The 12,035-nt window shown below is 46.0% G+C and overlaps 1 protein-coding gene and 1 long non-coding RNA gene across 5 annotated transcripts in view; one reads left to right on the top strand and one right to left on the bottom strand.

The window, feature by feature from the left end:
• LOC114805460 overlaps positions 1–12,035 on the top strand; it is a 69,970-nt gene that overhangs the window by 20,525 nt on the left and 37,410 nt on the right. The gene's annotated exons all lie outside the window — the stretch shown is intronic.
• The window catches only part of DSCAM (DS cell adhesion molecule), a 515,628-nt gene continuing 515,055 nt past the window's right edge, over positions 11,463–12,035 (bottom strand). For all 4 annotated transcript variants that reach the window (XM_029046622.2, XM_029046624.1, XM_029046620.1 and 1 more), the window contains one exon: positions 11,463–11,875. In XM_029046622.2, coding sequence (XP_028902455.1) covers positions 11,526–11,875 — 350 coding nt within the window. In that variant the 3' untranslated portion in view covers positions 11,463–11,525. The remainder of the gene's footprint in view (positions 11,876–12,035) is intronic.

The raw sequence follows: 12,035 nt of genomic DNA on the forward strand, positions 1-12,035 counted from the left end.
TTTAGGCTCGGTACCGTAGGTCTCCTAGAAAGCAACGACCAGTTTTCTGAAGTGCGTGGATGGGAATGAACTTGGGGAAGAGAGGCAGATGCATGGATTTTCCAATAGATTTTGAAGAGTAGAAGTTGTTTCTTGTAGATAAAGAAGTAAAAATAAGAATAAGAAGACCAGCATGACAACAAGACGTCTGATGTCATACAGACTAAAAGATCTGCAGAGCAATAATTATGTTCAACCGTCCTGAAATGCAGCTCATGGAATGGTGGATGTGTTCTCTGCAACCTGTCCCCAATAGGCAGGATGTGCAGAGGAGGGATGAAATAGAAGGCAGCGTGGCCTAGTGGAAAAATCAGAAGATGGAGTCAGGTCCCAGCTCCATTTCTGCCACTGGCCTGCTGAATCGATCCATGGTTTTTCTTGAGAACATACGCTGTGCAGAGCACTGTACTAAGCGCTTGGGAAAATAGAATACAACAGAGTTGGTAGACACAGTCCCTGCCCAAAAGAAAGTTAAGGTCTACAAGGGTGAGACAGACATTGCAATAGATGAGAGATGGGGGAAATAGAGTAAATAGAGTATAAGCATATTTACGTAAGTATCGTGGGGCTGGGATGAGTGTGTAAGTCCTTAAGTGGAACCCAGCCAAGTGCAGAGTTGATCAGAGGGGAGGGCAGATAGGGAAATAAGGGGCTTAGAAGGGGAAAGCTTCTTGGAGTTGTGATTGTAGAAGGGTTTTGATGGTGGGAAGAGTGTTGGACTGTTGGATATGAAGGGGAGGGAGTTCCAGGCCAGAGGTAAAACTTGGGCAAGGAGTTGGTGGTGGGTTAGATAACATTGAGGTGCAAAGAGTAGTTTGGTTTTAGAGGAGCAGGGTATGCGGGACGGGTGGTAGTAGGAGAACAGCAAGGGTAAGTAGGAAGGAGAGAGAAGCAATGTGGCTCAGTGGGAAGAGCATGGGCTTTGGAGTCAGAGGTCATGGGTTCGTATCCCAGCTCGGCCACTTGCCATCTGTGTGACTTTGGGCAAGTCACTTAACTTCTCGGTGCCTCAGTTCCCTCATCTGTAAAATGAGGATTAAGACTGTGAGCCCCACGTGGGACAACCTGATTCCCCTGTGTCTACCCCAGTGCTTAGAACAGTGCTCGGCATATAGTAAGCGCTTAACAAATACCAACATTATTATTATTATTAGCTGATTGAGCGCCTTAAAGCTGATGGTGAGGCGTTTCTGTTTGATGAGAAGGTGGAAGGGGAACCATTGGAGGTTTCTGAGGAGTGGGGAGATATGGAATGAACGATTTATCAGAAAAATGGTCGAAGCAGCAGAGTGAAGGACTGGACTGGAGAGTTGCTTGGGCAAGTCACTTTAACTCTCGGGATCTCAGTTTCATCATCTGTAAAATGGGGACGAAATACCTGTCCTCTCTCCGGCTTACACTTTGAGCCCTGTGTCAGGGAAGGAGTATATCCAATCTGATGTTGTTTTACCTACCCCAGCACTTAGTACAGTGCTTGGCACAGAGTAAGGACTTAAAAATATTATTATTATTGATAAACAGTAGTGAGGACTGTAGGGAGAAACTGATGAGTATGTACAAGAGGCAGCATGTTTGCATGCCATGGTTGGAATCGAATTGTTGGTCAGTGCTCAACTGTCTACATCCACACAAAGGGAACAGATATCTCAGGTAGGGGACGTCATCCTTGAATAAAAACAGAGTTCTGTCTACCGACCAATGAGTAGTCAGAGAGGGTTTTGCCAGCGAAGGCGGTGCCAACATCTGATATTTTTTAGCAAGTCAGTGCTGCCAAGAGCAACCTTTTAAGCTTGCTGAAAAGGGCTTTATGAGATACTTGTCTCCCTTGCCCATGGGCTTGCCCCCAAAAGGCCCGTGCCAGTTGTTTGTTCTAACAATAGTTTTGTGTCAGTGAGACAAAGCCAAGAAAAGACACTTCAAGCTCAGAACAAAGGCTGTACATGAGCAATAATGGTGGATCGGCCTCCTCGGTCACTGACGTTGATTTAACTCTCACTAAGCTCTGTGGTGAGCCCGAGAGTTGTTTAAGGAGAGCTGGCTGCTTTGGGCTGACCCCATGGCTGTAGATACATTGGATGAAGCTGACTTTGAGGTTTTTAGGTGTTAATTTATTCATTTGCTTTTGATACATGTTTATTTTTTGTGGTATTAAATACCACAATCATCATGATGACGATGATTTTGTGCCAGACACTGTATCAAGCGCTGGGGTAGATACAAGCTAATCAGGTTGGATACAATCCATGTCCCACATGGGGCTCACAGTCTTAATCCCCATTTTACAGATGAGGTACCTTAGGCATAGAGAAGTGAAAGGACTTGTCCAAGTTCCTACAGGAATCAGTCATATTTATTGAGCACTTACTATGTGCATACTGTACTAAGCACTTGGGAGAGTACAATACAACAGAATTAGCAGACATGTTTCCTGCCTATAATGATCTTATTCTAGAGATGAGCTTGCAGACTAGGGAAGAGGGACAGAGAGAGAAGCTTTTTTTAAATGGCATTTGTTAAGCAGGGAATGCGTCTGTTAATTTGTTAGAGTGTACTCTCCCAAGCGCTTAGTACAGTGCTCTGCACCCAGTAAGCACTCAATAAATACAATTGACTGACCGACTGAAGCACTTACTATGTGCCAGACACTGTACCAAGCAGTGGGGTTGATACAAGTTAATAATAATAATAATAATAATGTTGGTATTTATTAAGCACTTACTATGTGCAGAGCACTGTTCTAAGTGCTGGGGTAGATACAGGGTAATCAGGTTGTCCCACGTGAGGCTCACAGTTAATCCCCATTTTACAGATGAGGTAACTGAGGCACAGAGAAGTGAAGTGACTTGCCCACAGTCACACAGCTGACAAGTGGCAGAGCTGGGAGTTGAACCCATGACCTCTGACTCCGAAGCCCAGGCTCTTTCCACTGAGCCACGCTGCTTCCCCAGGTTGCATATCCAATCAGGTTGGATATGCTCCATGTCCAACAAGGAGCTCACAGTCTTAATCCCCATTTTATAGATGAGGTACCTGAGGCACAGAGAAGTTCAGTCCCCTAGTTTCCACAGCAGACTAGTGGCAGAGCTGGGATTAGAGCCCAGGTCTTCCTGACTGTCAGGTTTGTGCTCTATCCTCTAGTTCATGCTACTTTTCACTTAAAAAGGCTCTGTCCCAATCACGGAGGAAATCAACCTTTCATCTTCCTGCACCACTTTTTCTTTCAGGGAGGGGTGAACAATTCAAATGCCAAGAGTTCACTTTCTTGAGTGCTTGCAGGCTTCCCTCCATCCCTTAGTGCTAACAGAATTCCTTCCTCTCTGATGACCTTTTCAAAGGCAAGAGTTGCAACATTGAAAGTAGAAAGGAAGGAAGAGAAGGCTTTTAGCACAAAACCTCATTGTCCCTAGTCACCTCTTAATAATACTTTGGAAAGCAGGTGAGTTTTGTCTTTACAAAAATAATTGAGCTTGTGGATCAACACAATAGTCCTGTATAGAGTAAATCAATCAATCAGTGGTATTTATTGAACTCTATTTGCAGAGCACTGTAAGTGCTTGGGAGAGTACAACAGATTTAGAAACGTTGCCTGCCTACAACAACCTTACAGTCCAGAGGGAGAAACAGACGTTAATATAAAAAAGTAGTAAAATCCGAAAAGTCACCAATCAGTAATATCTTTATTGAGGGTCCCAAAATTACCATGTTCTGGAAGCTTCCTTCTGCTCTAGAGGTTTGCTCATTGTGATATTTGTTAAGTGCTTATTGTGTACCAAACCCTGTACTAAGGGTTGGGGTAGATACAAGATAAGAAGGTTGACAGAGCCAGGGTTCTGCATGAGACTCAGAGTCCAAGCGAGCAGGAAAACAGATACTTCATCTCCATTTTACAGATGAGGAAATTGAGGCAGAGAGAAGTTAAGTGATTTGTTACAGAAAACAAGTGGCAGAGCCAGGATTAAAACCCAGCTCCCCTGATTCCCAGGCTCAGGCTCTTTCCCTTAGGCCACGCTGCTGCCCTTGTCAAACAGTATCCAGACTAGAGTCTCCTTCCCTATGCAAAATGACCGAAACAAGCTCAGAACTCAACGATGAACAGATAGTTCCCTCTGCGGTACTAAAATCCACTGAGACCTCAGAAAGGAAGACAGTCTACGAAGACCCAGGTTTGTCTCACAGTCCATGCGGGTGACTGCCTAGAGACAACAATCTGAGTAGCCTCTTAATTTGTTTGCCCTTCTTTTTGTTGGGATAAATGGTGGGAAGAAAGGAAGCAAACTATTATCAGTAGTATTTATTGAGTGCCTACCGTGTGTTGAGCAGCTCTAAGTACTCGGGGAGTCCAGTGAGAGAAGGAGGCCCCATCCCTGCCCGTAAGTTCCTTGTCGGCAGGGAACCCACCAACTCTGTTTTATCATATTCTCCCAAGCACTTAGTGCTCAGTAAATATGATTGACTGGAGAACTTACAGTCAAATGGTATGGAAGGGAGAACTGCACAACCATGAGAATCTGTCCCCAAAGAGTCCCGGCTCCCCAGGTTCTCTAGGTACGAGGTCACTCTTCCGCCAGTTTGACCTTGATCCCAAACGATCCTCCTGTGCTTCCTCCCCCTTCCCCAATACCTTTAGGAGATGCTGAGTGCAGATGGGCTCCCTGGCTCGAGTACACATTTCCTGTCCCTCTCAGAATCATGCCTTTTCATTACTCTCCTCCACTGAGGAGAGTCCTGCCCTCAGGGCAGCCCCTGGGTGGGGATTGGTCAGTAGAGGAAGATGGACAATTTACTGCATGTCCCACTCCCTTTCCTCGACTTTCCTGCCTCCAACTCCATGCACACTCTTCTCCTCTGGCTTACAGACCCCTCCCCTGCCTCCCACATCTGACAGACCCTTGCTCTCTCCATCTTCAAAGCCCTTCTAAAATCCCACCTCCATGAAACATTCCCCATTTCATTCACAACGCTGCATTCAGGTAGACCCAGCAGTCACCCTTAGCACTTGGGTGTTTAATTCCTGTCCTTGGCACTCATATACATGAGTCTACTTCTATTCATTTTTGTATTTCTTGGTACATTCAGTTCTCTGTTCAGCTGTTTTGTACTGATGGGTTTCTATTCCATCCTGCTTTCACTGCCTATAAATAATTTTTGCAGGTCTCCACCACTGAGTTATAAGCTCTTTCAGGTCAGAAAAAGAGTATCTTGCTATGGTTGTACTCTCCTGAGCCTTAGCCCAGGGCTTAGTGCCCCACGTTGATTGATTAATCGAATGAACAAGTTTCCATTATGTCCACCCTCCCTCAGATAGACCAGTGAAAAATAGCCAACCTTTCACCTTCCGTAGGATTTCCCGTGGCTGGCTGCCATGCTCAAGTGCCACTGAGATTTTCTCTCCTCAAAAGCTGGCTTCTCTGAGGAGAAACTCTACTCCTTCCAGAGAAAAGAGGTTGGGCAGAGAAAGCTTTCTCTTCCTGTGGCTGCCTTGTTTCCTTAGGACACAACTTGCTCTGGGGTTTTTGCCAGAGAGAAGAAACAGGATCTGCTGGCTGTCTGTTTAAAGTCTGGTGGTTTTTTGTTTTTTTTCCCCTCCAAATTCCATTTTTCTTTCCCACCTCGAGCTCCATGGGCAGAAAGAGGGGGGTGAAAGGGAGGAAGTCGATTCCCTCAAGGAAAAGGGATTTTCCAGACAACCACAAGAGATGGTTGTCTCCACTGTTGCAGTAGAGATTCCAGGACTCAGGTGGGGCTAAGTGGTGGACAAGAACGGGGGAAGCAAGAGTCCCAAGCCTGATCTACCCTCCGTGTATCAGGCGTCACTGACAGTCAATAGTTAATCAATCAATGGTATTTCCCGAGTGCTTTCTGCGTGCAGAACACTGTACTAAGCACTGATTTCCTTTGTTTCTTTACACCCTCAAGATCTTGAGAGAACTCGTAAGTCGCTACATGTCAGTGACTGCAAGGGGCCCTGTTACACTACCTGCCTCTGGGAGGGTTTCTGATCCATCAGTTAATCAATCAGTAGTACTTACTAGGCACCTACTGTGTGCTGAGCACTATACTACGTGCTTGGAAGAGTACAGTCAAGCTAGAGACACAATCCCTGCCCACAGGAGCTTACATGCTTGTTACATGTCTGCTATGGGACCTTGGGTAAGTCACTTAACTTCTCTGGGCCTCAATTACCTCATCTGTAAAATGGGAATTAAGAGCATGAGCCCCATAGGGGACAGGAGCTGTGTCCAACCTGATTAACTTGTGTCTACCCCAGCATTTAGAACAGTGCTGGGTGCATAGTAAGCACTTAACAAGTACTATAATTATTAATAATAATTATTATTACATTCTAGCAGGGATGACAAATAATAGAGTTCATGTAGCAAATACAGTGAAGAGAATGGGAAGATTGTTATGGATTTCTGGATGAGTAAAATGCCTAAATAGTAGAGGATGTAAGTCAGTGAATACAGAAGAGCAAAGGGGGGAAGTGAGTCCCTAAGCGCAGAGGTGACCCAATAGTCTCAAGGTGATAGGAAGATATAATGTGGGAGTAGAAAAATGAATCAAGGATGGCCTCTTGGAGGAAGTGGCATTTTAGAAGGACTTTGAAGTTGGAAGAGGGAGGAGCAGGAGGTGCTTCGTAGCAGATCCTCACCCCTTTATGACTATGGCCTGTTATTGTACGGTTTTCCAGCTCTAGTGATTTCTTGAGGAGAGGAAAGCCACATAATTCCCATCAGACCTTCCCTCTCTCCCTTGGATGCTACTACTGTGAGGGAGGTAGAGCTGGGGCTTGAAGGTCAGCACACTGACTCCCAGTGCCATGCTCTTTCCACTAGGCCACCCCAGACCCCTCTTCCAGGACACCACTGTCATGAGGAGGAAAAAGTGAGACCTTTCCTGCCTTTCCCGGCTGCCTCTGTCAAGCTTGGCCCTAGAAGGCGGCAGCCTGGTGATCTGGGCCAGCCTCAGTGAGGATTACTGAGATGTGTCTGAAAAAGGGCTTTTTACTTAATTGGTTCTGACTTTGCTTCTGGTCCTTTCACTCCCGCTGTATATTTGAGGAAACATTTAATTCCTATTTAAGTTGCAGCGATTTAAAGAGAAAATTGCCCAGGGGCTTTAAAGAAAGATACCATTCCAATCTGAATTTCACTGCAAGGTGAAGTGTAGTTTTTGCCTGGCATTTCTTCCCCTTGAATCTAATCAGTGGAATTTATTGAGCACCTACTGTGGGCAGACCACTATCTAAGCACTTGGGAGAATACAATGAAGTTAGTAGAGGCGTTTTCTGCTCACAAGGAGCTTACAATTTAGAGGGGAGTTTATGCCTTGGATGGTGCCCGCAGCACAGAGAGGACCGTGATGTTTCAAGAGCTTGCGTTCAAAGACTCGCTGAATCCCCTCCTCCTGCTTACTCCGCTCTCTTTCTGCTCTCTTGCTCCTTCGAGGCCCTCCACAATTCTTCAATGCCCTCTGCTGATCTCATCAACAAGTTTCTCTCTTCCCTTGATGCTGTTACTGGAGGAAGCTATGGCGGAGGTCCTTTTTACCTCACCAACTCGTTGATCAGTAGTGGATACTTATGCCTCTCTCCTGCCCTCCCCTGCTACAGCTCTGCTCTGCCATTTACTGTAAGCTCGTGGTGGGCAGGGAACATGCCTGCCAACTCTGTTGTATTGTACTCTCCTGAGTGCTTAGTACAGTGCTTTACATACAGTAAGCGCTCAGTATAGTAAAGACGTTCTAGCCCCTTCACTTCTTTAATGTGCTATTATCCCATCCCCTCACTCAACAAGAGCCAAAACACTGGGAGTCCCATGACTGGCCACCTTTTTATTCCCAGTGAATTTTCTATTTTGGAATATAATGTCTGAAATAGATTTGCCCAGCTGACTGAAGGCTGGGAAGTGTGAGTCTACTTCAGAGAAATTGTCAGAATTCTTTAGGTGAAAGCCAAATGAAGGTGTGAAATGCAGGGAGGAGCTGAGATGAGGGCACAGTATGGTGACCGTCTGGGTGTTTTTATAGGAGGGGTATTTAAATAAAAGAGGATAATCAACCGAGAAAAGCAGGAACACAAGGTTAAAAAAGGTCAAACAATCCCACCAACCCCTTTGTCCTGCCCCCCATCCCTGAGCTGCTCAGTTATAAAAACGCCCCTGTATAACCAGATCCGTGCCCCTCTAGATAACTGTGGTTTCTGAAGAATACAGAGGGAATAGCAGAGGGGTGAATTTCACATCCTTTTTTTTAAATGATATTTGTTAAGCATTTACTGACACTGTACTAAGCATTGAGGTAGATATAACCTAATTAGGCCGGACACCATTCATGCCCCACATGGGGCTTAGAGTTTCAATCCCATTTTTATGGGCAGGGGATATGTCTCCTAATTCCGTTGTACTGTACTCTCCCAAATGCTTAGTTCAGTGCTCTGCACATAGTAAGGGCTCAGTGAAGACCACTGATTAATACAGATGAGGTCATTGAGGCACAGAGAGGTTAAGTAACTTGCCCAAGGTCACACAGTAGACTAGTGGCAGAGCCGGGATTAGAACCCAGGTCTCCTGCCTCCCAGGCCCGGGCTCTTTCCACTAGGCCGTGCTGTTTCTTCTATGAGGTTTGGGATGCGCTGCAGCCCTGCCCACATCGTTGCTTGTTGAGCTCCAGGCCTCAGCAGGAACATAACTGGCAGGGAAGAGAGAGTGCGAATGATATCACTCAAACTGCAAGCCCTAGAATCAATTTTCCTTCACAGGTTCTCAGTCCCACAGCCTTCGCGACTGGACCGAGGCTTGCGTGTCTTAGGATGGGACACTCCACTTCCCTCCATGGGGGATGGGTAGAAAAGCCAGGGCGCTTCTTCACTTTGAACAGAGGAGGTGAAGATGGCATGCATGATGTACTGATCTAAATTACTAGGAAACCTTGTTCACCCCAGGAATACTGATATCCTTCAGGCTGCTAGCCAAATAGATACTTGGGAGAAAATATAGAATTATTTATCGAATCTATGTCCGGAGCCTGTGAAGTATGAAAAATTTATCTTATTTTCTCTCAGACACTGCAATCAATTGTCAACTGTGGACACTCTTAATAGTGCATCCAAAAGTCTATAATCAGGCCCAGAAATCAGCTTGGTGGCAGGAAAATGCACTTCCTCTAGGCGCAAGCGACAACACAGTATTACTACTATTATTATTTTTCATTTATGCTGTCCTGCTTACCCCAAGACATAAAGGCACTTTGCCGGCATTAACTCACCCCATGCAGGACCTTGATGAGGGAGCGTGCAATGTCCTGTATTTCAAAGAATCTCTTTTGAGTTGGAGCAGTTTGGGAGTAATTAGCTCGGAAGATGACAGGGTGTCAGGCCCACTTTACTTGACTCAAGGGAAAAAGCAGTAAATGACTACTTTGCATGCTTGGGCACCACCCACATTTCAGTCTGAAGCAGATGAACACAAATGTAATCACTGAACTTACAGAGTAGGATTACGGCATCTTTGTTCCGAAAGGCTGCTCGAGTGGGAGGATGCGGCCAGTGTCCGTTGACCTCACTGCAGAGTGACCTCCCCAAGGCCGCAGTGTAAGCAGTCCAGAAATACTTTTGATTGATTGCCTCCGCCCTGGAAAGCAAGAGAAAGAGAATCAGTTTCCTGGGGTCTGTCAGGATGGCCCAGTATCTAACCTGTATTCCTTAGAGCATATTTCATTTCAATAGAGAGTGAGTGCTGATATTGGACAGGAGATTACAATTAAACTCCTAGATGATAAATCCAACAGACTAAGGCTTGGCCTGTAGTGATTAACTGGTATCTTCCCCAGCGCTTAGAATGACACATAGTAAGTGCTTAGCTAATATAATAGTAATAGAGGGAACAGTGAAAAGTAGATATTTCTGAGTGGGTGATCCATAGAACAGGGAGAGCAAATGATCTGGGGCACTCGGGCAAGTTACTTCTCTAGCTCATCTTAAACAGGGATTAATACCTCCTTTTTATAGGAAGGAGTAGGAAGACTGGTTAATCTAGCACCTTGGCAATGCTAAACGATTCCAAGTACAAATCAGAATTTATTAGGTAAAAGAAAAGACACCCGTCACTCTAGACTTTAAGCTCCTCCTGGGCAGGGATCATACATACCAATGCTGTTATACTGTACTCACCCAGGACTTAGTTCAGGACCCCGCATCCTGCAAGTGTTGGATAAATAGCACCGATTGATCATTCAGCAGGAAAGAAACATGCTTTTGTTGAACGGCGTCTCTTACTTACGGGCTTTCTGAGGGAGTCAAATGTGATTCCACTGGCTGGATTCTCCATTCTGGCTATGTGAAAATTTTAGTAAACTGGGGTGATGCCACCTGGATTTATGCCAGGGACCCTGGGTATGCAAAATTGGCCCAAGCCACTTCTCTTCTTCCTCTATCTTCGGGGGTGGGGCTGTGTTCTTGCCATTGTCTATACCGTCTACTACAGTGTCATCCCTTAGACACGGAGCCGCCCAAGGGACAGGGCCCAGGCCCTGATTACCCTGCATCTACCCCAGCGCTTAGTACAGTGCGTATAGTATGCGCTTAACAAATACCCCAGTCATTATCGTTCTCTGGCGGGTGCTCAAAGCAGATTTGTAGACCCTCGCTAAGTACTCTTGTCGGAACCGCAGTTGACTGGCTAAGAGGTGGTAGCAGTGCTCTCTCGGGATGGACGTGCAAGTGGGAGTCCAAGACTCTTGCAGCTCTCCAGTAGTCACCTAGGAATGTGCTGGTTCTCCTGCATCCATCCTGCCCCCTCCAAAAGGAAAGGCCACCAAACCAATCAGCCCAGGGGCAACGCAACCAGACAGCAAGGAGAAAGGCAGACGACCTTTTTATTTCGCTTAGACAAAATGCAAAGTGTCTCATTAAATTAAAAAATGAACAAAAAGGAAAGACCAAATTGATTCCCCTTCCGCCCCCACCCCCCCACCCCCCCACGGACGCACTCATCCTAATTAACAGCAGAAAAAGACCGAGGACCCAGTTTCTAATCGGAAACAAATGTGTGCAAACAAGACATTCCCCCAGCCCCAAATCAACATCCCTTCAAATTCACAAATCTGGTGGGTTTTTTTTGTTTTTTGTGGGTTTTTTTGCAATTTTCTTTAATCTTGTGTGACAGAACCTCCAGGCAGAAGGTTTAGTTTAGTCCCCCATGCACTTTGTAGAAAAATCAGTAAAAATGCGACAGCCTGTGAAGATCAGAAAACTGGACGTCTTTTACCCAAAAACCTGATGTGCCCAGTCAGATGAAGCTCACACTCAGACAGGGAAAAAAGCAGGAGAGTCTTTGCACTGTCTGTGGTTTCTTTTTTTTTTCCTTTTTTTAAATATTTTGGCAATCTTCTTTAATTATAAATATTGGGATTCAGTAAAAAAAAGGTAGCTTTGATTGGATTTTATTTTAAATTGTATTTACAGCCACTGTCCAGCCACACACTGTCTGTTATACCAAAGTGTAAGATTTTGCGTAGGGATTGTTTCCTTTTAAATGGCCCCGGGAGTCCAGCAGGGATTCTTGCGAGCTGCTCATTTTGGCCGCCTGTCCCAGCTCCACCCCTTCCCGTTGCGGTGCTGTGGCCCCAACGCCAGGTTGCCAGGACTGTCCTTCTCTGGAGGAGGAGGAGGAAGCGGCCTCCATGGGTATCGGCTCCAAGACCGTGGGGCGCTTCAAGGTTCGACTTTTCTGAGGCTCCAAGCAGGCTGGCCCTAGAGCCGGGTCTCTGCTGGTGCCTGGAGCGCCTCGGTTTAATAAGAAGTCCATTCTGAGATACGGCGGCAGGTGCATGAGGTCACCTGTGAGGAGAGAAAAATGACAGAAGAGCTATTACCTCGACAGGGTCACGATTTCCCAGCCGGGACCAGAAGATCAAACTGGGGGGTTAGGTGAGTTGTATGAGAAGCAGCGTGGCATAAGGGATAGAGCATGGGCCTAAGGAGTCAGAGGGTCATGGGT

The sequence above is a fragment of the Ornithorhynchus anatinus genome, chromosome 18, assembly GCF_004115215.2.
Source record: "Ornithorhynchus anatinus isolate Pmale09 chromosome 18, mOrnAna1.pri.v4, whole genome shotgun sequence".
Taxonomy (NCBI): domain Eukaryota; kingdom Metazoa; phylum Chordata; class Mammalia; order Monotremata; family Ornithorhynchidae; genus Ornithorhynchus; species Ornithorhynchus anatinus.